This window comes from Labeo rohita, chromosome 10, assembly GCF_022985175.1.
Source record: "Labeo rohita strain BAU-BD-2019 chromosome 10, IGBB_LRoh.1.0, whole genome shotgun sequence".
Classification (NCBI taxonomy): domain Eukaryota; kingdom Metazoa; phylum Chordata; class Actinopteri; order Cypriniformes; family Cyprinidae; genus Labeo; species Labeo rohita.
In genome coordinates, this window is record NC_066878.1 from 7,723,214 (window position 1) to 7,748,449 (window position 25,236).

A 25,236-nucleotide genomic window follows, 5' to 3' on the forward strand; every position below is an offset into this window, starting at 1 on the left:
AAATAAAACTTAAAAACTGCAATTCAGATTTTATCTACTGAAATATTTACTTTAAATAATAATAAAAAAAGTTTCATCTGATGTCATGTTTTCCTATAATAAATGTTCCCAAAAATCCAATGTGACATTCAAAAACGTCTCGGTGTACCTCTCCTTGTTATCATTTTCACTATGAACATGTTAAATTATTTTTAAAGGATTAATTCAGCCAAAAATCAATTCTGTCATCATTTACTGACACATGCCTTTCCAAGGCTTGGAATATATTCCACAAGTTGAAATGATCACTTTTATGAGCCTTTTTTGGATCAGTTTGGTGTTTGACAGCCCCAGTTTTCAATTACTTCCATTATAAGAAGAAATGTGGCAAAATTTCACATATTGGGCTCCATGGAACAATGAAACAACATAAGGATGAATAAATGATAACAGAATGATCATATTTAGATAAGCTATTCCTTTAAAAGTAGTAGACATGACAGCAAAGGTGTAGGACAGCATATAGCCTATTTAAAACTCCAAAGCTTCATGATAATACATCTGTGAAGGTTGCTGAGTGTGTTCTACGCAGTATAATCCAATAAAAACTGAAAGCTGCAGGCTTTTTATGGTTCTGCCTGACTAATATCGAAAACCAATATGATATCAGTTCTGCCACGTTAAATATCACGTTACACACCCTATCAGCACTTCTGGTTAAAATGTAGATTCCCATTAATCAGACTTTACAGATTAGATGTTGTTTAAACAAATAAAACGCATACAACAAGAACATCGATAGTATCATGGAAAAAATTCAACAGGGAACATTCATAGCTTCAGTTTTGATTACAGCGGAGAAGATAGTGTTGATGTACGCTCGGTTTCACTCAGATGCATATTAATGCAGATCTGTGAGTTTCAGTGGTGTTGACCGCTCACCTCCCCATGTGTTGGCTAAAGGCAGGCCGGTGGAGAGAGGCAGGGAGGGCTGGAACGCCGGCTGCAGGTCCAACAGATCGTTCGGCACCTTCGAAGTACTGGAGCCAGACACGCACCAAGACAAACACAGACACACACAGGAATCGCATTAATGTCTTCCATAAAACGGCAGTCTGAGGGCCAAGCATTTCACAGTTATATGGCAAAGACAAACTCGGCATGTTGATTTGAAGTGCTTAAAGCGAAGACTTAGGGAGTTGAGAGGAAACTCGCATGCAATCAATACTTTCTTCACAGCCAAATCCTGTCCGGGCAGGAATTCACACACTTACAGCGTAAACAGGAGAAACGGAGCCTGATTAACTGATTTTTTTTTTTTTTTTAAATACACAAAGCTGCACAGTTTCAGGACGGTTGAGATTAATCTGATTTGAACAAACTCCTAACCGCAAGTATATTAGTAATAGTGATGCTCGCCTTAGCAAGCACCATTAATAACGCATGTCCCCATTACTCCTTGGATGACATCATCATTAAAAGCACATACGCCTGTAACGTAATCGCTGAATTTAACTTGCAGTCCTGCATAGACTCCTAATAAAATACTAAAAGCTGAAGATTGATGTCAAACGATTGCACATGTGCATTCGTGCACCAACTGGGAAAATAATCACTAGCAGCTGTGTATCATCAGAAAAGAAAGACTGCGGGATCAATCATCAAACATAGAGCAATTAGTTCCGCCCACACAATCTAACTGGCTGAAAAGCATTTGAGCTTTCCTGTCATTTAAAATCAACATTATACAGCATTATAATATTCCATAATGTGGCACAGTTTGATTTGTACTGAACAAGAGCAGTAAAATATGTTATGCAAAAAGCTAACACCAAGACCAATTCCTTGTGTGTGAACACACTTGGCAATAAAGCTCTTTCTGATTCTGATTCTGATTCTGAAAAAGTATTCTCATAGCTTTATAAAATTAAGGTTGAACCACTGACGTCACATGGACTATTTTAATAATGTCCTTACTACTTTTCTGGGCCTTGAATGTGTCAGCTGCGTTGCTGTCTATGCAGGGTCAGAAAGCTCTCGGATTTAATCAAAAATATCTTAATTTGTGTTCCGAATATGAATGAAGGCCTTACAGGTTTGGAACGACACAAAGGAGAGTAATTAATGCCAGAATTTTCATTTTTGGGTAAACTATGCCTAAACTAGCAGCATTTAGTCAAAATTAAAATCTTATGCAGCTTCATAAAATGTCTTTACTGCGACTTCTGATCAATCTAATGTGTCTTTAAATAATAAAAATATGAATTTCTTTCAAAAACAAAACTCTTACGGACCCCTAACTATTGAACAGTACATATATAAAACCATTACCTGTTAGTGAAGCTACTGGGTGTGGAGAATAGGTCAATGGCTGGGGCGGTACTGATGGTCCCCGTCGCTGTGGAAACGGGAGACGCAGCAGTCGTGGAGGATGTGGAGGGCTTCTTGGACAGTTCCTTCAGACGCTGCTCCTGACGGAAAAGTCCAACCTTGTTAATTAAATTGCTACAGCTGAGGTCATCAAAAGTTTACATCATCCTTTCAGAATCTGCAAAATGTTAATTATTTTACCAAAACAAGATATTTCACACAAAAAAAAAAAAAGTTTACATATAGTCCACAAGAGAAAATAATAGTTCACTTTATTAAAAATAACCCGTTCAAAGGTTTACATACACTTGATTCTCAATACTGTTGTTCCTAAATGATCTACAGCTGTGTTTTTTTTTTTTTTTTTTTTGCCCGCTGTTCTTCAGAAAAATCCTTCAGGTCCCACAGATTCTTTGGTTTTCCAGCACTTTTGTGTATTTGACCCTTTCCAACAATGACTGTATGATTTTGAGATCCATCTTTTCACAATGAGGACAACTGAGGGACTCATATGCAACTATTACAGAAGGTTCAAACGCTCACTGATGCTTCAGAAGGATAAACAATGCATTAAGAGCCAGGGGGTGAAAACTTTTGAACAGAATGTGGACGTGTACATATTTTCTTATTTTGCCTAAATATCATATTTTTTTCATTTAGTACTGCCCTTCAAAGGCTACAGAATATACTTGCATGTTTCCCAGAAGACAAAATCATTTAAATTTACCCTGATTCTAAAAGTTGCAAATTCTAAAAGTTTTCACCCTCCGGCTCTTAATGCAGTGTGTTTCCTTCTGGAGCATCAGTGAGCGTTTGAACCTTCTGTAATAGTTGCATACGAGTCCCTCAGTCGTCCTAAGTGTGAAAAGATGGATCTCAAAATCATACAGTCATTGTTGGAAAGCATTCAAATACACAAAAATGCTGGAAAAAACAAAAGAATTTGTGGGACCTGAAGGATAATTCAGCAGGCAGTTTAAATGTTCAGAACAAACAACAGACTCATGAACAACTATCACTAAACACAAAAAAAAAAACAAAAAAAAAAAAAAAACCCCCACAGCTGTGGATCGTTCAGGTAACAACACAGTATTAAGAATCAAAGGGATGTAAACTTTTGAATGGGGTCATTTTTGTAAATTCAACTATTATTTTCTCATGTGGACTATATGTAAACATCTTTTATGTAAAATATCTTACTCAGGTCAGTACTAAAAAAAACAACATGTATTTTGTATGATCCCTCTTATTTTGGTAAAATAATTAACATTTGGCAGATTCTGAAAGGGGGATGTAAACTTTTGACCTCGACTGTAATTGGGTATGTTCCAATATAATGAGCTTATTAACTAAAAAAATAAAAAAACAAAAAACACACACTTTACCTTAAGTGCTTTTAACCGCGCCTGCTCCTCCTCCAGAGCTGCCTGCTTTTCCCTCTCATCAACTTTGGTGAAAGAGATACCCGTGTTGGCCAGGGAGGACACCGCATTGGACAGCGTACTGGCTCTGTGTGAAAAGACAGGCAGAGGACCTGATACAGTAAACATGCCACTGTTGAAATCGCTAGGGTTGCATTAATGGGCATCAACACTACTAGCGTGAATACAGAGCACATTTTTACTGCTTCCGCTACAGGAACCCGGTTTGACCCTGGACTTCCGTAAAAAGAGTCAGTGTTAGCAAAGCTTGCATTTTTTTAGCCAACATCCAAACTCCAAGTCATCAAATTCCTGTGCATTCCTCCTACACTTTGTTTAAACACAGTACACTGATTGTTTAGAAATATTTGTAAAATTAAATAAAATAAAAATTAAGTGACATCACTCCTGTCTTCAGATCAAAATTCAATACTTGAAGCAGATGAAAATATTATCTTAAGAAAAACGTTTGTAACCTTATATAAAATAAATTACGTATCAACAGAAACATGACAGATTAAAAAAAATAATAAATTAATTAAAAACACATTTTGAGACAACAAAAGCATTGAAGTCTATAAACTACAGTAATGTGGCCCTTTTTGTCCCATTTAAAGAATGACTGAGTTATGATTTCAGTATCTTGTGAATTCAGGTAAATATTGATTTCTACATTGCAGCAAAAATATTGTTTTCAGCATTAACAAAAAATAAAGACAGCACTCAAAATCCCCCTCACTTGGAAAAGCTGCACAGAACTTTTAACCTGACACAAAACTCCCTGAATCACCTCTCTCCCACACATGCTTGGCACAACCAAAAGTCGCACACACTCGCTGAATGCAGAGCATGAGGAAAGCAGCCCCCTCACATACTAGAATGTTCAAAATTAACTGGTCGGAAAAAAAAAAAAAAAAAAAAAAAACATCACTGTACCTGCTGGCGGCCGTGGAGTCTTTGACCTTTTTCCCCTCTAATGAAGCCAAATGCTGCTCAAGGGCGTCCAGAAGGCTACTGGGGGCCTGGAGGTATGGAAACATTAGCTTACAAGCCAGTACACACACATAGAGAGCACAATTATACACAAGCAACATACATACGTGATTTAGTTAATTCAGGGCACTTTTGATTACTAGGACATTTTGAAATCTAGGACATGTGATAATTTTTAACATGGATGACACTCGATGACTTTACTATGAACAACCCTTCACTGGATTTTGAAATACTTTTAAATGTTATACATGATGTAATGACATTACTATTTGATTTTTTTTTTTTTATTTTAGAGAAAACTTTTAATAAGATTTACATGTTAAATACAGAAACAAACAGAAATAAAAAAGAATGAATAAAAGTGAAAAATAAAAAGAAAACCCTGTTAAAAGAAGACGTCATTAAAAAGAAAAATAAATGATTGTATTTATTTAATTTAGTTTATTATTTCTTATTCATTTATTTATTTTAACCAACTGACTAGTTTAGTACTGACAAGGATTTTAATGTTTTTTTTTTTTTTCCATTATAACCAAATAGATTTTTGTAAGATGTTTTCTGAAATGTTTTACATGATGGTTATGACAATAATACAGAATCAATGTCCCAATTATTATTAATTATCAAAAAATATAAAATTCTGAATTAACTAAAAATTTATTTTACTATATAATACTATATACACAAAAAGACATTAAAAACATACTACAGACAAAAATGATCCTTTAAGTGAAGAATCACTGCTGTATAAAAACACAGATAGCATGCAGTCAGATAGCATGCAAACATACAAACCAAAGGCTCTGAACACAGAGAGAAGAGAGTGAGATGCAGGTACTTACACAAACTGTAAACTGAAAACGGAAAGATAAGGAAAGATACAGAATATAAAGGTGGTAGTTTAACAGAGCATTTAGGTTTCAGAGCATTTAAGAAACTGAAGAAATGTTAACCAGAATAAAAACAAGCCCAAAAGTCTTGTAAATCGAACATAAAATATTTAAAACTACATCTTCATGTGAAAAAAAGAGACTATATAATATAAAAAGTTGTCCCAAGACAAGAACAGGTAATGTTTTGGTTTTAGGACAATTTTGATGAAAGGTTTTGATCCAAAGTACAGCAAAAACAGTAAAATTTAGAAATATTTTTTACCATTTAAAATAACTGTTTTCTATTTTAATATATTTTAAAATGTAATTTATTCCTGTGATTTCAAAGCTGGATTTTTAGAATCGGTAGTCCAGTCACATGATCCTTCAGAAATCATTCTAATATTCTAATTTGCTGCCTAGAAAATATTTATTATTATTATGTTGAAAACAAACAGCTGAGTAGAATTTTTTTCAGGTTTCTTTGATGAATAGAAAGTTCAGAAGAACAGCATTTATCTGAAATAGAAATCTTTTGTAACATTATAAATATCTTTATCATCACTTTTGATTCATTTAAAGAAACCTTGCTAAATAAAAGTATTAATTTCCAAAAATTTACATTTTAAAATATATTCAATTAGAAAAGAGTTATTTTAATTAGTAAAATTATTTCCAAATTGTACTGTTTTAGCTGTACTTTGGATCAAATAAATGCAGGCTTGGTGAGCAGAAGAGACTTCTTTTAAAAGCAATGTACTCTTCAAAAACTTTTGACTGGTAGTGTACAAAGACTTCTATATACATAAAAGTGGGGATCAAATATTAAATGTTTAAGGATCCAATTAAAGTCCTATATTAATGGAGCACAACTCTGAATTTTGCAGGGAACCTGTAACATCTATTATTAGTATTATGATTCTGATCTACTGTAACCTTTAAAAAAAAAAAAAAAAAAAAAAAAAAAAAGACCTGAACCTAGACCCAATTTTGTCTCAAACCTGTAAGCTGCCCACAGCATCACACCTTTATGTGCTGTATGAATCAAGCATTATGAACAGTTAGAATAGTTTCCCCCACCAGTATCATGCAGAGATCTCCGCATGCGCCGAGCACTGCAGGCCTGCGGTTAGCAGCCGCACTGCACAAGCAAATTAGTTGCAGTTCTAGAACTCTCTAATGACCTCTCCTATAACTCATCATAAGTATTGCAATTTCTAGGTAACTGCAGGTTAGAGAGTTCTACAACTTGCATTTGTTTGAATATAATGCAGCCGTGCCAGGTTTGGCTGTGGAGCTCAAGCTGTCTTGCAAAATAAGGGCAGAGTGACAGATAAGTAGCTTATAGGCAGAAAGGAAAACATTTAGTGTAAGTTCTTCCTAAAAAAAAAAAAAAAAAAAAAAAGGCGATATAATATTTACGTCCTCACCTGTGATAGATCTGGTATGTCCCCTCTGTCAATTCCCACTTGCTGTAATGAGCAGAAAAGACATGGTTAATGTGTGTCCCATGCGCACTGGCTCATTACATGAGCAAGGAGCCACACCGTCTTACCTCTGCCACTTTAAGAAACTCTGAGATTCTCGTCATTCGAGTGAGGAATTTCTTATAGATGTCCAGGCCTTCTTTACACTGGGCTTTCTTCATGTCAAAGTACTTCTCTGTACATGGGAAAAGGTATGAAGTCAGATTTTGAGATAGCTTTGCATTCCCACCACACTCTGTGACTTCAAGCCGAGTTATGCTTGGCATCTGTCGTCACAACATGACCCGAAGCGACTCTCACTAGTATGTCAGCCTCTCACACAAACTCTCATCCAACACGTAACCACTGAACAAAGCCATCAAATACAGCTAAGCCCCTGAACAGAGCCGTCCAACACAAACACTCAAGTAGGACCATATATTGAAATTGCTTTAACAAATACTCTGGTAGTGATTTAAATTGCGATATGATAATCTCATATTGCTCCTGCTTAGATATCACAGATAAGAAATAAGAAGGAATAAAATCACGATAAAATCGATTAAAAAGCAACGTCTTTTGGCTCTGATTTAAAGGGATAGTTCACCCAAAAATAAAAAGCACCCCTTGATTTACTCACCATCAAGCCATCCTAGATGTTTATGACTTTCTTCTTTCAGGTGAATACAATCTGAGTCATATTGAAAAAAAAAATATCCTGGCTCTTCCAAGCTTTATAATGGCAGTGAATGGGGGTTAATACTTTGAAGCCCAAAAAAACTGCATCCATCTATCATAAAAAGTGCTCCACATGGCTCCGGATGGTTAATAAAGGCCTTCTGATGCGAATCAATGTGTTTGTATAAGTAAAATAACCATATTTCAAACTTTTTAAACCATAATCCCGTTAACGCACGCTCATGATAGAGTAGCGTTCCAGCGGATGACGTAGGGTAGCGTAAGCTCTGATCGCCCGTAGTTTATTTCGAAATCCTTGGACATTTTTAATCAACAAATCCTTGTTTTATACTTCTAATTTGTGACCGGTGTTCTGTTTTGCTTCCTCGTTTGTGCTTCCACGTTACTCATTTCTCACCAGAGCTTACGCTACGTCTACGCCATATGCTTGAACGCCACTCTCTTGTGAACACACATAGGATAGTTAGCAAAAGCTACAGATTACGATTCAATTTTAAGATATTCACTTCAGAAGGCTTTTATTAACCCTCCAGAGCTGTGTGGAGCACTTTTAATGACGGATGGATTCAATTTATTTTGCTTCAAAATCTCAACAGCCAAAAGTCATATACAACTAGGATAGCTTGAAGGTAAGTAAGTCATGGGCTATTTTTTATTTTTGGATGAACTATCCCTTTAAAAGTGGACTCAGATCTCTTTTTGCTCAGTTGTTTCAGTCCACAATTTATAATAAATAACACAAAGATAATAAAATATATAATTAAAGCCGCAAGTAGCATTGAAAGGGCCTTCACACCCTTTAGGAAAACAGTGAACGGTCAGCAATATGCATTTAAAGTGATAAATATAGGAGGAATATGTCAAAGTCATTTATATGTGCCAAACTTCCTGCTGCCAGCTGGCAGCGCTATGACTATAACTAAACATTGGCATGTAGATATCTTCAAGCCAAAGCTTTGATCAAACATATGAAGTTTGGTTTAGATTGGACATGGTATGTTTGAGTTAGTGTAAAACATGACACAGCCTGTTGCCAGCAGGTGGCGTGATGATTATGACAGAATATTGGCATTTTGATGTGTTCAAGCCAGGACTCCTACCAAACAAGGGAATTTTGCTGCAGATGGACATTGTCTACCTGAATTATAACAACTTCCTATTTCATGGCAAAACAAAGTTTGTCAGGCTGCCACAGACACACCCTTTAACAAAAACTCAACATCTTCACAATTTAACATCACAAAGGGCTTTAGATTACACTGACCAAATTTGGTGTTGATCTGATTAAATCTCTAGGAGGAGTTTGTTTAAATATAACGCCTGAAAATGGCAAAAACGGCATAAACTTGCCGAGAAAATTTTAAATAACAGACTTCCTGTTGCGTTTTGGACTTCAAACCGAGGGACTTTTTTGTAGGTATTGGTGTGTTACACGTGTGTACCCAGTTTCACATGTGTATGTAAAACACAGCTCGAGGGGCACTTTGTTGAAATTTTATAGGTGGCGCTACTGAGCTATTTTGCCACACCCACTTCTGAAACTCATATCAGATGTACATTTCCACCACTTCCGGCGTGTGCAAAGTTTCCTGAGTTTTCGAGCATGTTTAGGCCCTCAAAAATGTGATTTATTTTGGAGAAGAAGAAGAAACTGAGCAATTCCAATAGGGTCCTCGCACCACCAGTGCTTGGGCCCTAATAATCACCCTGCACTTCAGTTTCTCCTCAAACTTTGTCCAATCAAATTCTCCCTAGAATCCGAAGTGTCCCGTCCACTACATTATAAAAAGACACTAAAGCTGTGACTGATAGCATGTACGGTGAATGGCACATAGTGCACTACATAGGTGATAGGAAACGATTCAGACACTGTAAATATGCTTTGCACTGGTATGAAAAAAAGTTTAGGTTGCAGTCTGCTCCGGTCCAGAGACACGATAGCACAGAGCGGATCATAGACCATAAAACGTATCAGACTCATTTGAATTCTACACAGAATGGTATGTTTTATAGCGATATGGATGAGATTGTGGTTGCCATACACTGTCAAATGCAGCTTCGCTGAGCTCAGCGGCTCTGGCCCAAGCTGTGACATAAACAAAGCGCTGTTGGCGCTTTAAAAAAGGGGGCGTGACTGCTTGATATGTGTTTGATACGTGTTTCAAAGCACTTCATTACTGAATTCCAACAACTGATAAGACCAAGTTTAATCACACTCTCTAGATAATCATCACTTCAAGTTGAAATTTGCTCAATGCATTGCCAGTTTTACAACCCTAAACAGTGACATTGTCCTTACTTGGCCCAAAAAATAAATTCTTTGACTACTGATATGTACAGGAGAGGTTTGTTTTATGAGTTACAGCGCTGGGCCAGTAAATCAACTGTCATAAAACTGAGTGACAAGTCAGGGTCAGAGTCCTATGCAATTGTTGATGAGTGGGCTGATGCTTTAGGTTCAAAGGCCTCTGTAACAGGAACCAACAGTAGAGATAACTAGTAAAAGCCAATACATGGGCCAGCCCACAATAAGTTTTGAAAGCTCAAGCAGGATAACAGCTCACCAAGCAAGTTGATGATCCCTTCATTGTAGGCCGCAAACAGACGGATGGCGTCTTTAAACAGAAGCATGAACGCAGCGTTAATGACCCCGTTTGTGAGCTCGTTGGCATTTACCTGCCGACACAAAATGAGCCAAACTCAATTTGGTTTGAGATGATTATGCAGCAAGGACTGAAAACTAATACAATTATGAAAAGTGGAAAGTGGAAAAGACAATTAAAGAAAGGTCAAGCCATTGCAACTTAAATAAGTCTAGCTGTTGTCTTCATAAACTCACGTTGAAGTCGAGAAGCGCATCCATCTGGTTTTGGATGATTGGGATGGTCTTTAGGAGCTTCTCTGTATTCATAGTTCTCATTACGCCATCCGCCCTGTTTTGACAACACAGACAAGGACGTCAATAAACAGTTGTTATATTTGGGTGCACTATCCCTTTAGAAAACAGACTTACCCTCGTTTTACTTTTGTGAAATCGAAAGCCACTTGTCTGTACGAGACTGCTTTTTCGTTCAGGTAGCGGCTGTACCTCCGGATGAAGGTGGACATGTCATATCCTGCACGCAAAAGAGAACATGCTGTCTTTTGAGTTCACCGTGACCCTCAGGTTGTTAAACTTAGTCATACAGCAGACTGTATTTAAAAAAATGCAAGTGTATGATGTACTAGATGAATTCTGAGCACAATGAGTGTGACTCATTTTAAATGCTCAGAGGGAATAAACATTGCAGTTGCCACAGGGTTAGTACAACGCATGACACAGTCTAGAACCCGTCAGTTTTTTTTGGACTCTGCCAAGTATGACAGGTTATCGTGAAGTGTACTAGTTCACGCTACTAGTCATATGCTCAAATGCAATGTCCTTACGACCTTTCTGGGCCTTGAACGTATCAGTTGCGGTGCTGTCTACGCAGGGTAAGAAGGCTCTCGGATTTCCTCAAGAATATCTTAATTTGCGTTCTGAAGATGAACGAAGGTCTTACAGGTTTGGAACAACATGAGGGTAAGTAATGGAATTTAATTTTTGGGACTTCTGATCATATTCAGTATATATTGATACATACAGTATATATTATAAATGGGTTGTATTGCCTAGCAATAACGAAAAGTGCTAAAAAAGTAGGATAAAGCTGAAGTACTGCAAGGTGCCTCAAGAAGAAAATCTGAGCCAGTCACTTTCAGAAAACGGGCCTTGAGTTCTTCTTGAAAGACTCTTCAAACTAGAGATTCTCGCTGTTCTGATTCCCCTGCTGCCTCCTTTGAGTGCTGGCTGCCAGGCAGCTTGTTAACATGGGAAAAGCCTTGGGTAAATAAACCCACTAGTGCTTTATTTAAGCTGAAAGTCGGCCATGTTGCCGAACAGGTCTCAAAAGGGAGTTCGAGGAGAGAAGCGCAGATAGACAGACAGACAGAGAGACAGGAACTAATGCTTCTACTGCCCAAACCCTCCACCACCATCACATCTGACCATGACTAACATTAAGATGATAAAACTGTGAAAATATAGTCCATGTTCTGTCACCCCCTCAAATATTCATCATGTCTGCATTTGTCTTAGGTTTGGACGCTCATGAAAATGGATGACACAGCTGGGATGTGTTTGGGAAAACAGAATGACTAATGAAGTGCCGGGCTGAAAGCACCTACCTTGTAACCCGCTTTTGTCCAAAAAATTACTGAGGTTGAATAATGTGTTCCTGGAGGCCAGATATTGTACAAATCTCTGTCAACATGAAGAACAAAGAGTTTGAGTTTCATTTATTCTGAAGTTAGTCACCATGCAAATAAACAGTACTGTCAAAGCCAGAAGGGTAAAAATGATTGACTGTGGCATATGTGCTGGTTTAACGGCTTTAGCTTAACCAAACCCATGATTAAACATTACTGGAAATGCCAACAGTTAAAGGATTAGTTCACCAAAAAAATTTTAATTTGTTTATTTACTCACACTTATGTCATTTCACCTGACTTACTTTCTTCCATGAACATAAAAAGTGAATCTTGCCCAATGTTTTCAGTAAAATCAAAGTAAATGGAGAATAAGGTTTAAAAAAAAAATAAATAAAAAAAAATAAAATCACACAAAAGTATTACCATTTCAAAACTGACTAGCCCACAGGATTGATTGACTGATTGATGGATTTTGTAAAATAAAACGTAACTAAAATACATTTAAATAAAAGTTAAAAAGAGTGGCTAGCATACATTTACATAAAATAAAAAAATATTTTTAATGTGGCCATGATATTTTCAAAAATTAAAGTGAAATAGGCATGAAAAAAATGACAATAAATAAAACAAATTAAGAGATTAAATAATAATATTGTGAACTTGTAACTGATAGATTTTTTTTAATAGAACGTAGCTAAAATACATTTAAATGAAAGTAAAAAAAATCATCAGTATATCCATAAAATAACATAAAATAAAATAAAAAATAAAATAAAATAAACAACGTGGGCAGGATATTTTCAAAAATTAAAGCAAAATAGGCTGGGGGAAAAAAAAGACAATAAATAAAACAAATTAAAAGATTTAAAAAAAAAATAAAGTTTGTGACTGACTGACTGATTGATTGATTTATTTTGTAAAATAAACGTAACCGCATATACTTTCATAAAATAAAATAAAATAAAATAAAATAAAATAAAAAATATTTAACGTGGCCAGGATGTAAAACAGGTATGAAAAAAAGACAATAAACAAAACAAATTAAAAGATTAAATTAAAAAAAAAAAAAAAAAAAGAATTTGTGATTGACTGACTGGTTGATTTATTTATTTTGCAAAATAAAACATAACTAAAATACATTTAAATAAAAGTTTTACAAAAAGAGTGGTCAGCATATACTTCCATAAAATAAAATATTTTTTTTCTCAACATGGCCAGGATATTTTTTAAAAAATGTAAGTAAAATAGGCGTGAAAAAAAATGACAATAAATAAAACAAATTAATACATTAAATTAAAAAAAATATATTGAGCTTGTGACTGACTGATTGGTTTATTTTGTTTTAAATAACATTTTTTTTTTCCAATGTGGCCAGAATATTTTCAAAAATTAAATAGGATGACAAAAGTTACAATAAATAAAACAAATTAAAAGATTAAAAAAAAAAGTGAGTTTGCAAATGGCTGACTCATTGATTTACTTGTTTTGTAAAATATAACGTACTTAAATTACATTTAAATAAAAGTTAAAAAAGAGTGGTCAGCATATCCTTCAATTAAAATAAATAAAATAAAACAAAAAATGTTTAAATGTGCCCAGAATATTTTACAAAAGTAAAGCAAATAAAATAAAATAAATATAATAAAAGAATTACAATAAATAGAAAAAATTAAATGATAAACTAAAAAAAAATAAAAATAAAGTGAGTTTGAAATTAAACGAAATAAATGAAATGAATTTTTTTTCCCCGGTGAACTATTCCAGTAGTTCCGTCTGTATGACTTTCATCAGGCTATAGAGCTCAGGTTAAAGGTGATGAATGTGTACAAGAGTGTAAGTGTGTGTGTGTATGGAAGCTGACCTCATTGCCGTAAACCATAAGGTGGTGTGTGGTAATGAGGGATTTGAACACGACCACCCAGCTGGTGTTGGTGGTGCGCTCGAACAGCGTGTCGGCCAGCTGAGGGATGTTCACATTCATCTCGTTGGTGCACTGGATCAGATCTGGTGAGAGAGAGTTGAAGAAGGTCAGTGCGTTTATAATTCAATCTGTCTGCATGTCACAGCCTTTGTATTTGGGCCCTAAATAACTTAAACACAGTCTTGGTATGTTAACATTTGTTTGAACTCTTCCAACCCAGAGTTCCTCAAAAGGCTGTCCTAACTAGTGGTCATCTGATGAGTTTTGCAGTGACAGATGATAAAAGAGAACACTGTTGGTTGACATACACAATAACTGGGTAGAAAATATATGACTCATGTATATTTTACAGCATTAGTTGAGAGATTTTTGAGATCCTTGAGAAAATTTGGCATGTTCTTTACCTTATATACATCCAAAGTAATCAATATTGAATCAAATCAAATCACAAGCTAATGAATTAGAATCTAAACGAATGATGTAACTTGTGTCAAAACCCAGCCCTATACAATACCGTTCAAAAGTTTGGGTCCAGTAAGTTGTTTTTTTTTTTTTTTTTAAATGTCACAAAAGATTCTCATTTCATAATTATGCTCTTTTGAACTATTTGTTAAAGAATTCTTAAATGTAATATTTTTTTACAAAAATATTAAACAGCACAACTGTTTTCAACACTGATATTATTACAAGATTCTTGAGCTGCAATTCAGCATATTAGAAAGATTTCTGAAGGATTATGTAACACTGAAGACTGGAGTAATAGAAAACTGTCATTTTAACATTTTTTATTATATTATTACATTTACTTATTACTGTATATTTGATCAAATAAATGCAACTTCAGTAAGCATAAGAGAATATAAAAATTTAGTTATTATTATTTAGTTATAAGTTATTACTCATTTCATTATAAATAAATAAATAAATAAATAAATAAATAAATAAATAAATGTGACAAAAGCTCATTGGTCCAAAACTCAATTCTGCATTTTATCATTTCAAGTTTCAAAAAATAAAATAAAATTATATATATATATATATATATATATATATATATATATATATATTAGTCAAATGTTATTAGGCGATTAAAAAGATAATTTGGTATATATTGACTAAACGAACAAGACATTTTATAAGAATGTATAAAAAAAAAAGAAAGAAAAATTACATGATGATGTGTGGGAGCATAAAATTTTAGTTATTATTATTTAGTAATAAATAACTTCCATGTTATTTAATTCATTAAAAATAAATAAATAGGTCACAAATTGTGACAAAAGCTTATTGGTCCAAAACTCCATTCCACATTTTATCATTTCAAGTTTCAAAAAAAAAAAAAAAAAATAATAATAATAATAATAATAATAATAATAATAATAATAATAATAATAATAATAATAATAATAATAATAAGAAGAAGAAGAAGAAGAAGAAGAATAATAATAAGAATTCAAAATCAGATCTTATCAACAAAATGAAGGTTTAAAAACTATTTCACTAATAAAAACATCAGAAATAAGGAAGTTTTTTTTCCAGGTTCATCATTTTACACAATATCATCAACTACAGTTATTTTTGTTAACAAAAAATATTATTAGTCAACTGTTATTAGGCTATTAATTTGGTATAACATGACAAAATATTGACTAAACACACAAGAGATTTTATGAGAACGTATTTAAAAAAAAAAAAAAAAAAAAAAAAAAAAAAAAAAAAAAAGAAAAATGTGATGTGTGAAACTTCTGTCACCTCCTGCCACAGTTTCAAATGTTGTGACATTATGAAAGTCGGCTAACCTATTTACTAAAAAAACATCTGTTACCAAAGAACCACCTAACGCTGTGGACGGTGTGTGATGCTAAGGTGCCTCTGCTCAGCGCGTTAGCATTCAGACAGCGCTGACATGGTGCGAGTGAGAGACATGCATTGATATCCTGTGCTTTATTAGTTCTTTGGCCGGACTCCACAGCCATCTGCGCTCCGAGAGCGAGAGCGGGATCCCTCAAGGCTTTCTCTACGCCACCGACACTGTGAGACTCATTCAGGGCCGCAGCTTATCATGCCATTCATGAAGCCTCCCACAGACAGCGAGGGAGGACGCCGCCACCGCCACTGCCGCCGCCTCTCTCCGCTGGGAATCAGATCTGAACGGGATTATATCATCGTAAAGTTTTCTGGCTTCAAATATCGGAGAAACCACTTCTAGAACCTCTTAAATGAAATGAAAAAGCCACATCCACTCATCGTTACAACCCATTTCAAAGACACAAGAGTAATTACAAACTCTCAGAAAAATCATCACCCAATATTAGTGCATACACGACCTTTTGATGTGAAAATACGCTGCGACGCGAGCATGGGTGGTCTACAGAATACCCTCTCTTTTACAGATAACATCCACTATTTAAACCTGCACAAAGGCTTGGCCACGTGACAACAAAAGACTTTTCAGAGCCAACACAAAACGCCTGCGCCAAGCATGACGGCGCTGCGAACGCACGTCCACAGGGCTCGAGAGAGAGATCAAAGCCAGAAGACGACGCAGAGTCGATGTTTAATGGTGTTATCGTCCTACGCCAGGGTAACCGGACACTGACGGGTTTACCTTACATGCCCTGATGTAGCACATCTGAAAGGAGGAATGAGGAACTCTTTCCCAATCAAGACCCACCCAATGTGCATCTCTGTCTCCCTAGAGTGGAGATAAACATGACTGATGGGTGCATGCAACCAAGTGATGGTCACTTGATGATTAGCAAATTAGTTACGTGACCCACTCTGCCTAAACATCAACTCTCTGACATTTTAACAGCTTGAAGGGAAAACACCTTACCAAACTTAAAGTAAAATATCCGTGTTACTCTGACATTGATGCTTGTGATCTGAAATGCCTGCAGGGTAAAAGACGCAATATTCAAAGCTGCCACATGCAAAAAAGTATGCACTGGCAGTGTTCTGTCTAATATTAGACTGACTGTATTTACTTCTATGAAATACGTTGAAGGAATGGATTAATATTAAAGGGATAGTTCACTTAAAAATGAAAACCGTCTTGATTTACTCAACCTTGTGTTATTCCAAACCTGTGAACTTGGAGTACACACCAAAAGTTGTGTATATTTAAATAGTTTTACTTTTTTTCAGAAACTTCAAAGCTAGACTTTCCATTAGTTGTAAAATCAATAGATAAAAAGCTCTACAAATGTTTTCCTTTTGAAGAAACAAAATCATATTGTTTTAAAACAACCTATAGGTGAGTTAATCATGATTATCTTCATTTTCTAGTCTTTTAGAACATGACTTGTGCTTGTAAACATATGAATAACGAGCCACTGTTGTGGTAAAACCTATTCATAGAGAAAGATATTTACTTTAGACTAAAATATTGAGCCATCCAATGATTATGGTGGAAATATGCAAAACCTACACCACTAAATATCCATTTCCTCATGGTTATATAATATATTTGGGACAATGACATGACTCATTTTGTCCAAACTTAATTTGGGAGCAACTAGATTAGGGAACGCGCATGCACTATTAAAGGGACAGCTCATCCAAAAATGAAAATTCTCTCATTAATTACTCACCCTCATGTCATTTCAAACCTGTAAGACATGCATTCATCTTCTGAACACAAATTAAGATATTTTTGACGAAATCCGCTCAGCTTTCTGACCCTCCATAGACAGCAATGCAACTGACACATTCAAGGTACAGAAAGGTAGTCAGGGCATTGTTAAAATAGTCCATATGACATCAGTGGTTCAACTGTAATTTTACGAAGCTACGAGAATTATTGTGCACAAAAGACATCAAAAATAACAACTTTATTCAATAATTTCTTCTCTTCCATGTCAAGAGGACTCCAGACTATGACCATTTTTTCTGCCAATGCAACTACATTTTGTGTGCAGACACACCACTCATGAGCAATGCCAAACAAAAGCATAACAAAAATGCGCTACCTGTTCAGAACAACTTTACATGGGAACCAAAGTTGATTTCACGACACTGTTACTGCATTTGAAGCATTTAAATTCACAGCAGAATAAATAAGGTTGATGTGAGATTTAGTGAGAATTATTCAAATTCTGCCCACAATTCTCTGTTATAAACAGCACTGACATACGTCAGAAAACCAGAAATCGTAACGCTACCTCTTGTGGCAAAAATAGTCAAATGTTATTACATTATTCATTTCAGGGTTTACGACTTTTTGAAAGACAAACTCAAGCACTTTTTATTGGGCCACATTCATGAAATGAGCAGTTCGTAAAGTTGTTCTGATGTAAACTTTCGAATTCTTGAAAATGTTTGTGTTTTCAAAATGTTTTCTGGCGCAAATGAAATGTACCAAATGAACCAACACCAGCATAAGGCTAAAAGCAGCCTAATGTTTTCACTATGGCTTAATTTGTTTAACGTGATAATTTAATAGAAACACTGTAAGTTACTAATGTTTACATTTCCTTCAAAAACCAGCTACAGAAAACAAGCAAAGAACATTTACGTTATCAAAGAACATGATCACTGACTAGCTTAGTCTAGCGCGAGTTTATGCAAAAAAAAAAAACAAAACAAAACACAACAACAACTCCTGGTACCATAAGTGAATACAATAGTTACGTAACTGTATGATGAATACATTTCTAACCCTTTATTTACACTACACACATCTGCAACTATTTTATTAATAAATAATAAAAATACACCATATAATAAATAATAAAAATATACCAAAGTGAACAACAGCCTTTAAAATGACTCTGAACGCGTCTCTCACTGACAAAGTTACATTACATTACTTTATTTTACTTCAAAGGCTTGCGCATTTAACTGTTCGCGAAATGGAGCTTTGTGCTCTTGTATCCAACCTCTCTCATTTGGCACAAATCCAGATATTCCATAATATTTCCATATTTGCGAGGTATCCAAATGCTAAACTATTATTTATTATGTAAATTACAGGCCTTGTACTTCTGTTGCGATCCAACGATGACAGAATGAGGTGGGCGCACTGACATTTGGTTCACTATTATTTTATTTTGATAAAGTAACATAACCAACTGCACTGTCAAGATAGCAATGCTATGTTTTGTACGTGTGCGCCGGCGGCAATTACTTAAACCGTTTCCTTACACCAACAAAATCATATATATATATATATATATGTATGTGTGTGTGTATATATATATATATATAAAAATATAAAAAATATAAAAAAACTTGTATTTAAAACTAGATTTTTTTTTTTTTAAAGATCTCTGACATCCTATTTGTCGATGTCCCCCTTGCACTTCACAGGAAGTGACATTACAATGAGAGCATGACTAATGTTAATAATTAACCAGGAAAATTGTTGATTGTCAAGGGACACTGATCTTAAAGCTAGTGAAGGCCTGGGCTGCATACTGTCATACATTCATTCACTGTGTGCCTGAAAAACATCAAAAAATGTTTTTTTGTGTTGACAAAGCTAAACATATGGATGGCGTTCGTGGAGCAAAAAAAAAAAAAAAAAAAAAAAAAAAACTACAAGACCTAACGGCATCACTACGAAGTAACGTGTCCTGAGCCTTCAAACACCATTAACTTTTGTTAAATGACAGGAGAACAGAGTGGACTCAGCAACAGGATGCTGCAGACTTCCTACAGTTCATGACAGGAAACTGATTCGACATGAATCCTTTAAAACGCTCAGTCATAAAACAGGCTTGATGATGGAAATATGTAGACTCTCTGACCCCTGAAGTGAAGAAATGGCAGGAGGCAACAAGAGGCATAGAGCAAGAAACAGACAGGTAGAAACAAACAGTGATGAAGAAGAGAGAAGCCGACAGGATTTTTTTGATTGTTTGTTTTTTTACATCACAGCTCTGGTCTGCTTCAGGCAGACCCATTTGAGAGGGCAGAGGACAGGAAACCATTAAGTGAATGATTGCTCCCCTGATTCAAAGGCTTTAACTCGCAGACAGATAGAAGACAGCATCCTGCTCTGCATCACGTAAACGCGGTCCACAAGGGCTGATTATACCTGAAGAATAACCTGGACAGGCTATGAATTACCTGTAACAATAAGAACTATTGAGACAAGTCACTCATAAAATTTATTATATAACATGTGTAATGGCAATGTCCAGCATATTAAATAATAACAAGTTATATAATAATAGAGATGCATGAATGTAGTGTTGCAAATCACTTTACGAAACATATTTTAACCAGACAATACTGCTTCCCATGAAGGCCATGTGGTTAACATCAGTCCAGCACCAGCAGAAGCAAATATCATGGCAAAAAATGCCACATGTACAGAGTGCATTCACAGAGCTCACTGGCCAGAGGAAGGAGAACATATCTGAGCTGGAATGCAGGCTTGACTTCACAGCATTGTAGAATCCAGAGCATGTTGCGGAAGTGGATGTAGAGAGAGAGAGAGAGAGAGAGGAGGGCGAGAAAGAAAGAAAGAGGGAGAATGAAGTAGACAGCTGCACAGAAATGAGGGAAACATGCCACATAAACTCAGATATGCAAGAAAAAAAGAAAATCCACTGCCATAATCTTGGGAACAAAAACAAAAACAAAAAAAAACAAAAAAAAAAAAAAAAAGAAAGAAATTTGAATAATAATAATAATAATAATAATAATGATTAAATAAATAAATAAAATAAGGTATGGTTTTCATCCAAAAAAAAAATGAACAGCTGCTAAAGGTTAATAAGCAATAAAATAAAATAAAAAAATTCGTGAATTCAATCATGTCAAGGATAGCATAGTTTTCACAAAAAAAAATAAATAAATAAATAAATAAATAAAATAAATAAAATAATAATAATAATAATAATAAAAATAGAATTTAAAAATTCAGAAATGCAATCATGTTAAGTAAAAGAAAAAAAAAAAAAAAAAGTTTAAAAGATGTTAAAGGTTAACGAGTAATAAGATAAAATAAAATAAAAGATATCAAGCATGGCATAGTTTCCACCAAAAAAATAGCAGCTGCATAAGATTGATAAATAAAAATAAAATAAAATAAAATAAAATAAAATAAAATAAAATAAAATAAAATAAAATAAAATAAAATAAAAAAAAATAAAACAAAAACTAAATATGCAACAAAATCAACTGCCATAATCTTGGGAATAATAATAATAATAATAATAATAATAATAATAATAATAATAATAATAATAATAATAATAACAACAATAATAACAACAATAATAAGGCATTGTTTTAAAATAAATTTAAAATAAAATAGCAAAAAATAATAGAGCAAAAAATGGTTTTCATCAAAAAAATGAGGAGCTGCTAAAGGTTAATAAAAAATTAAATAAAATAAATTCAGGATTTGAATCATGTCAAGCATAGCATAGTTTTCACAAAAAGATAAGCAGCTGTTAATGAGCAATGAAAAAATTCAATAAAATAAAATAAAATTTCAGGAATTCAAATATGTTAAGCATAGAAAGGCTTTTAACCAAAAAAGCAGATGCTAAAGGTTAACGACTAATAAAAAAAAAAAAAAAAAAAAAAAAAATTATCATAAAAACATGGTTTTCACAAAAAAAAAATAAATAAATAAAAAAACAGTTAAAGTTATGTTAAAGGTTAATGAGTAATATTTCCAAAAATGAGCAGCTGCTAAAGGTTATAGTAATAATAAAAAAAAAAAAAAAAAAAAAAAAAAAAAACACAATAAATAAATACAATAAATAAAATTAATTTAGTGGACAGGAAGTCAAAGCATGGAAGAACATCTTCTCAAACAAAAAGAACAGCTGCTTAAAGCTAAATGAGAAATAATTCTAAACATCATTCAGTAACTTCATGTCTGGACTCATTTTAATCACTGTTACTGGAGGCATTTTATCAATAGTTTTCTCAAAGGTACTCATTAACAAAATAATAGTGAGCTACTACCTCAGACTGGCAAGCGGACATTCAAACAAGTATCCTCGAGGTAACGTTTCAAATAACATCTTAGCTGAAAAGACCACAAAGAACTACGAGGAAGCAGATCTCCTAAGGTCATTAGCTAATCCTACATAAAAGTGACAATAAAACAGATGAATTATTACGGGGAGAAAACGTCAGTCAAGCAGTTCATATAAAGTTTTTGTTGTTTTGGTTTTTTGCAAACAAAAAAAAAAGACAGACAATAAACCAAATCTGAATCACTTGGCCTGCTTCCCCACTGGACTTTTCCATATTTAGACATAGTGACATTCAGAATGAAGTAGCATGTTTGTTGTGAGAACAAACTCCACTGATTAGGCTCTAGGAGTTTTGACTCATGAATTTCCCCTGATGCAGACCGATGTTGATGGAAGAGTCACAGCGCTTGGCTATCGTCAGACATCTCCCGCTTAATCAGCTCCCTACATTTTTCTGATTTACGGAACAACTTCCTGTTGGCTGTTTAGATTTCGAATAGTTGGCGACCTACAAGAATGCAGGAAGTATCTTGAATTGGTCCGCTGGGTTCATCCAGGACAAGACACTTTACAGTCTCGACTGCGAATTTGGGAGAGTCTTGAAGCAGGAATGCTGATCAACTCCCTGTTCTAACTCACAGTGCAAAACATATTTGCAAAAACTTATCAGGTTGATATCCAGATTACCTGACCCTGATCAGACACATTTCTTGAGAACAGTATCTTGACTACCAAGATTTATTTACAGCAAAGGAAAACCAGTCTCCTCTTCCACAATTTCTCTTTACAAATCCTCGTTTTCATCATCCGCTGGAACACCACTCTCTCATGAATGTGCGTACAACAGTTAGCGGAAGCTAGAGATTACGGTTTATAAAGTTTTAAATATGGATATTTTTCTTACACAAATGCATCGGTTCACTTCAGAAGGCCTTTATTAATCATCTGGAGCCATGTGGAGTACTTTTAAAGCTGGATGGATGCACTTTTTTGGGCTTCAAAACCTAAACATCCATTCAGGGCCATTATAAAGCTTGGAAGAGTTTAATATAACTCTGATTGTATTTATCTGAAAGAAGAAAAAGTCATTTACACCCATCATGGCGTAATTTTAATTTTTGGGTGAACTATCCCTTTAAGATACAAAATAAAATAAAACAAAAAATAAAACAAAATCAGGAAGTCAATCATGTCAAGAATCCCATGGTTTTCACAAAATTAGCATCTGCTAAAGGTTAATAATTAAAATAAAATAAAATAAAAATTCAGGAAGTCAATCATATCAGGCATGGAACAGTCTCCACAAAAAAATTGAGGTTAATATATTTTATCTTATAATAAAAATATAAAAAATAAAATCACATTCAGGAAGTCAAATCATGTCAAGCACGGCTTGGTCTGCTAGCGTCTGCCAAATGTTAATGAGAAATAAAATAAAATAAAATAAAATAAAATTCAGGGAGTCAAGCATGGCATGGTTTTCTCCACAAAAAAGGCTATTAAGTAATAATAAAATAATGAAATAAAATAAAATAAAAATTTAGGAAGTCAATCATATCCGGCATGGCACAGTCTTCACAAAAAATTGAGGTTAATATATTTTATTTAATAATAAAAATATATAAAATCAAATCATGCATGGCATGGTTTTCTCCACAAAAAAAAAGAAAAAAAAAAAAAAAGGTTAAGTTAAATTATTATTAAGTAATAAAAAATACAATAAAATAAAAATACATAAAATAAAAATTCAGTAAGTCAATCATATCAGGCATGGCACAGTCTTTACAAAAAATTGAGGTTAATATATTTTATTTTATAATAAAAATATATATATAAAAAAAAAAAAAAATCAAATTCAGGAAGTCAAATCATGTCAAGCACGGCTTGGTTTACTAGCATCTGCTAAATGTTAATGAGTAATAAAATTAAATAAAATTAAATTAAATAAAATAAAATAAAATTCAGGAAGTCAATCATGTCAAGCATGGCATGGTTTTCACCAAAAAAAACAGCATCTGCTAGACGTTGATGAGTAATAACATAAAATAAAATTCATGATGTCAATTATGTCAAACATGGCATGGTTTTCACCAATAAAAAAAAAAAAAAAAAAAAAAACAGCTGCTAAAGGTTAACGATTTTTTTTTTATTGTAAATAAAACAAAAAAAGAAATAAATAGATAAAAGAAAACACCCATTCAGAGCCATTATAAAGCTTGGAAGAGCCAAGGCACTTTTTAATACAACTCCGATTGTATTCGTCTGAAAGAGGAAAAAGTCATCTACACCTATCATAGGGTAATTTGCATTTTTGGGTGAACTATCCCTTTAAGATACAACTTTTCCAAGAGGCGTTTACCATGTAAACTGTCTAGCAGCCGCACAAGTCACAGCACTGATCCTGGAACTGCTTTCAGACACTTGCAGCCCTAGCTGAACGGTCTGTTTATGTCCTAAATTTCTGTGTCATCATCACTCAAAAAGCAGTAAGGAGGGCGTTGCAACCTTTCCCTCTCTGCTGTATTTGGGTTGGTGTGACTAGTTACATAATATTTGATCACTTAAAACCACTGAGGTAAACAGGCACTTTGCTAATGGCATAGTGGGTCAATAATTTAGGAAATGGAAAACGAAGAAAGTCAACTACAAACGCTTTAAAGCCAGCCTCGACTAGGAGGTTCAAACAGTGTCTCTAAAAGCCGTTACTGGTCTCCATTCACACGCAGCAGGGCGGCGAGTCAGCACTCTTTCTAACTGACCGTCATTTGATGCCTCTCAGGTCACATGCTACATTTCTACACAGGTACAGACACACACACATTGGTATGACTGACTTACAGAGCTCTGCCAGTGTGATCCGACACCATAAAACAGCACAGAGGGGTCACTTTGTTGAGGCAGATGACATTTTATGGGTGTTGTAACTACGCCGACGGGATGGAACAGCTACAGTCAATACTCCATAAGCCTTCCAGCCCCATAACCCGGTGCTTTTTTCATGACCGCAACCTCGAAATTGGGCTGAGACGTGTGTAATTGCAAATACGGATGCTAACCAGTAGGAACACCAATCAAGATGAGAGCACTTTAATCTACGATTACAACAAACGACTGATCCGATTTCCGCCGGCTGTCCAACGGTTCATCAGGCAGGATGCATTTCACGTCCTGAAAACCTTCAGCAGTAACTAAGCGCACAAACTGCTTTGTTTTGTTTTTTGACTAAACACGCTGTGGGATAAACACTATATAATCAGGAACATTCTTGTACATGCTGCCTGGAAGAGCTCTGCAGTTATAGGAAATCACGCTATTCGATGGAAAATGCATAATGAGTTA

At 34.5% G+C, this 25,236-nt stretch overlaps 1 protein-coding gene across 16 annotated transcripts in view; it reads right to left on the reverse strand.

The window, feature by feature from the left end:
• Positions 1 to 14,041, reverse strand: part of picalma (phosphatidylinositol binding clathrin assembly protein a) — a 36,550-nt gene extending 22,509 nt beyond the window's left edge. For 14 of the 16 annotated variants that reach the window (XM_051121219.1, XM_051121217.1, XM_051121216.1 and 11 more), the window contains exons 1-11: positions 13,895 to 14,041; positions 12,010 to 12,085; positions 10,817 to 10,919; positions 10,643 to 10,736; positions 10,368 to 10,479; positions 7,194 to 7,300; positions 7,069 to 7,110; positions 4,707 to 4,792; positions 3,735 to 3,858; positions 2,311 to 2,450; positions 922 to 1,019 (exon numbers count right to left, since the gene is read on the reverse strand). In XM_051121219.1, the coding sequence (XP_050977176.1) occupies positions 922 to 1,019; positions 2,311 to 2,450; positions 3,735 to 3,858; positions 4,707 to 4,792; positions 7,069 to 7,110; positions 7,194 to 7,300; positions 10,368 to 10,479; positions 10,643 to 10,736; positions 10,817 to 10,919; positions 12,010 to 12,085; positions 13,895 to 14,014 (1,102 nt within the window). In that variant the 5' untranslated portion in view covers positions 14,015 to 14,041. The remainder of the gene's footprint in view (positions 1 to 921; positions 1,020 to 2,310; positions 2,451 to 3,734; positions 3,859 to 4,706; positions 4,793 to 7,068; positions 7,111 to 7,193; positions 7,301 to 10,367; positions 10,480 to 10,642; positions 10,737 to 10,816; positions 10,920 to 12,009; positions 12,086 to 13,894) is intronic. The other 2 variants (XM_051121218.1, XM_051121205.1) reach the window with 1 other exon arrangement.
• Positions 14,042 to 25,236: the final 11,195 nt, after the last annotated feature.